The sequence below is a fragment of the Gekko japonicus genome, unplaced genomic scaffold, assembly GCF_001447785.1.
Source record: "Gekko japonicus isolate JY-2015 unplaced genomic scaffold, Gekko_japonicus_V1.1 scaffold8, whole genome shotgun sequence".
Taxonomy (NCBI): Eukaryota; Metazoa; Chordata; class Lepidosauria; order Squamata; family Gekkonidae; genus Gekko; species Gekko japonicus.
Window position 1 is genome coordinate 3,462,741 of NW_015167057.1, and position 2,562 is coordinate 3,465,302.

A 2,562-nucleotide genomic window follows, 5' to 3' on the forward strand; every position below is an offset into this window, starting at 1 on the left:
AGAGCTCAAGGGGATGAGTTTTTTGAACACACCCTCATCTCCCCTGTCAACTTTTTAAGAGTCTAAATCACACCTCACAGATCCCCGCACTCACCCATATGAGAGCCAGTCTGGTATAAGGGTTGAGGAGTTGAACTAAGAGGTTGGGAAACCTGGTTCAGCATCCCCCACTCTGCCCTAAAGCCGACTGCTGGTGCAGTCCTAAACAGATTTACGCTTTTCTAAGCCCAATAACTTCAGTGGACCTTAGAAGGGTGTACCTCCGGTTAGGGTTGCATTGGGAGTGACCTTGGGCTGGTCATAATGTCCTCTCTACCGAACCTACCTCACAGGGTTGTCGTGAGGATGAAATGAGGAAGGGGGAGCCTCATATGCCAACTTCAGGTCCTTGGAGGAAGGGCAGAATCAAAACACACTGGATGGACAGACCTGTCATTTGGCCTTCAGATTTTACTTTGGAAATTCCCCAGACTCCCCAGGAAGATTGCTATGTTTACATGAAGGTTGTTTTAATTTCTAAACTGAGAGGTGTTGTAAGTTTTATGTATTCATCGGCCCTCTTGTCCGACTGGAGGCCTTTTAGACCTAATCCCGTCATGACTGTGCGTGTGTGTGTGGTGATTGGGGGAGATGGGGTGTCTGGAAACATTCAAGAATTCGTCTTGTTAATTCTTTCTGCACACAATATTCTCTCTCTCTCCTTCTAGGATGTACAGTGCAGCTGAGGGAGACCGCACAACCCCCTCTCCCCCCAGCATTGGTAGCTGTCAGCAGCTTCTGTCCGGCAGCCATTTCCAACCCTTCTTACACGATCAGTACTCTCTCCCCCGAAGCCGCTTCTACAATAGGGAGCATGGCCCGCTCCCCCTGCAACCCAAGGATACCCACCACTGGTATTTTGCCTCACAACAGCCGCCAACCACCCCTCTAGAATACAGCACCTACGACGGTGACTACAGAGGGAACAAATTTATGCCCTACGGTGTGAAGCCATTTGCCCTGCAGGCTTCACCCCACACTTCGCTGTCCTACTACCAGGAGCACCCTTTTGGCCCTCCAACTGCTTGGAGTTCTCCAGCCCAGTGACCACCCCTCTAGAATACAGCACCTATGATGGTGACTACAGAGGGAACAAATTTATGTCCTACGGTGTGAAGCCGTTTGCCCTGCAGGCTTCACCCCACACTTCGCTGTCCTACTACCAGGAGCACCCTTTTGGCCCTCCAACTGCTTGGAGTTCTCCAGCCCAGTATCATCACCCCAAGCCGGCCCCGGGGGCGTTGAGCTGGTTCCGGCCCATGAGAGATTTGCAGCCAGCGCCCTCTGGTGACGAGAAAGGGAAGGACAGCGAAGGCTGGGCCGAGCCAGGTTCGGTGAAATCGGCCGATTCCTCGGACTCCGGGTTGTACGAAGCCGAGTGTAAGCGCCGCCGGATGTCTCCCTATGTCTCCAGTGCTGAAAGCTCACCCCCCATCCGCAATGGAGACCTCTACGACAAAGAAGGAGGCGACGCCGGTTACTATGGCTTCTATGGGAACTGAAGGGGAGCAGAGACACTTGAGGTTAAGGAGGGGCCTTTGAGACATCCAGTTCCCCTCAAGTCATATCAGTGGTACCAAGCAAAAAAATGGGACACCTTGGTTTGGGGAAGGTCTGCACCATCGTAGGCACTGCTTGGCCACAGATTTGTATACTGTCTAGACGAATTTCCCTCTCATGTGGCAACATCCAGGTGCTAGTTGTCCTGTGTTAAGCATGACCTTACACTGACATTTCTGAATAGAGATATGCAAGCCCGCACTGAACAGTGTGTATGGAACAGGGTTCTTGATTCCCCTCATATGTTTGTCCACAAGGGCATTTGGTCAGACCTACAGCATTACGAGAGCTTCCACTCGCACAGAAAAGTACAAAGGTCTTACTCCCGTGAGGTGTCTTCACGTCTGTGGTCCTTCCCTTGCTTAGCTTCGTGGCCAAACAAGAAGGGTAGAGCTGAAATGAAATTCCTCACAGATGTGAAATCTGAAAGTCCCACGCTTTTCAGATTTGACTTCTTACATTCATCTCGGTGTGATACATTTGAAGGCCGTAATGTATCCTTCCCATTTTCCAGTTAATTCACCCTGATCCAGATAAGGAGAGCTTTCTTACAGAAGGTTTCTTTTAGAGGAGATTCAATAAATTCATCAAGGATAGCTCTATGAATGGCTATGAGTCATGCTGGGAAAATACGACCTCCATGTTTTTTTCCATGTGCGGGTGGGGAGCTTGCCCTGGCTGTGAGCTTCCCTGAAGATTGTGGCTGTCCACTGTAGGAAAATAAGAAAACTGGACTATATATGTCTGCTCTGATGTATATTAACGTGGAAACAGGTTAGACAGGTTTCCAGAAATATACCATTTGTTGGACTGGGTGCCGCAACCATAAACAAATTGCAGAACTTCCTACTTATCTGAGTGCATCTCAGATAAGTAGGGTGCATCTATGTCGAATTGCTTTCCATTGGATGTGCATCTATTTGGATGTGCATCCCCCAGCCTCATTCCTGCAGCACGAGACAC

At 49.7% G+C, this 2,562-nt stretch overlaps 1 protein-coding gene across 1 annotated transcript in view; it reads left to right on the plus strand.

The window, feature by feature from the left end:
* TBX21 (T-box 21) overlaps positions 1-2,254 on the plus strand; it is a 70,545-nt gene extending 68,291 nt beyond the window's left edge. Inside the window, exons 6-7 of the mRNA XM_015412430.1 lie at positions 708-1,005; positions 1,173-2,254. Of these exons, the coding sequence (XP_015267916.1) occupies positions 708-1,005; positions 1,173-1,541 (667 nt within the window). The 3' untranslated portion in view covers positions 1,542-2,254. The remainder of the gene's footprint in view (positions 1-707; positions 1,006-1,172) is intronic.
* The last annotated feature ends 308 nt before the right edge of the window (positions 2,255-2,562 follow it).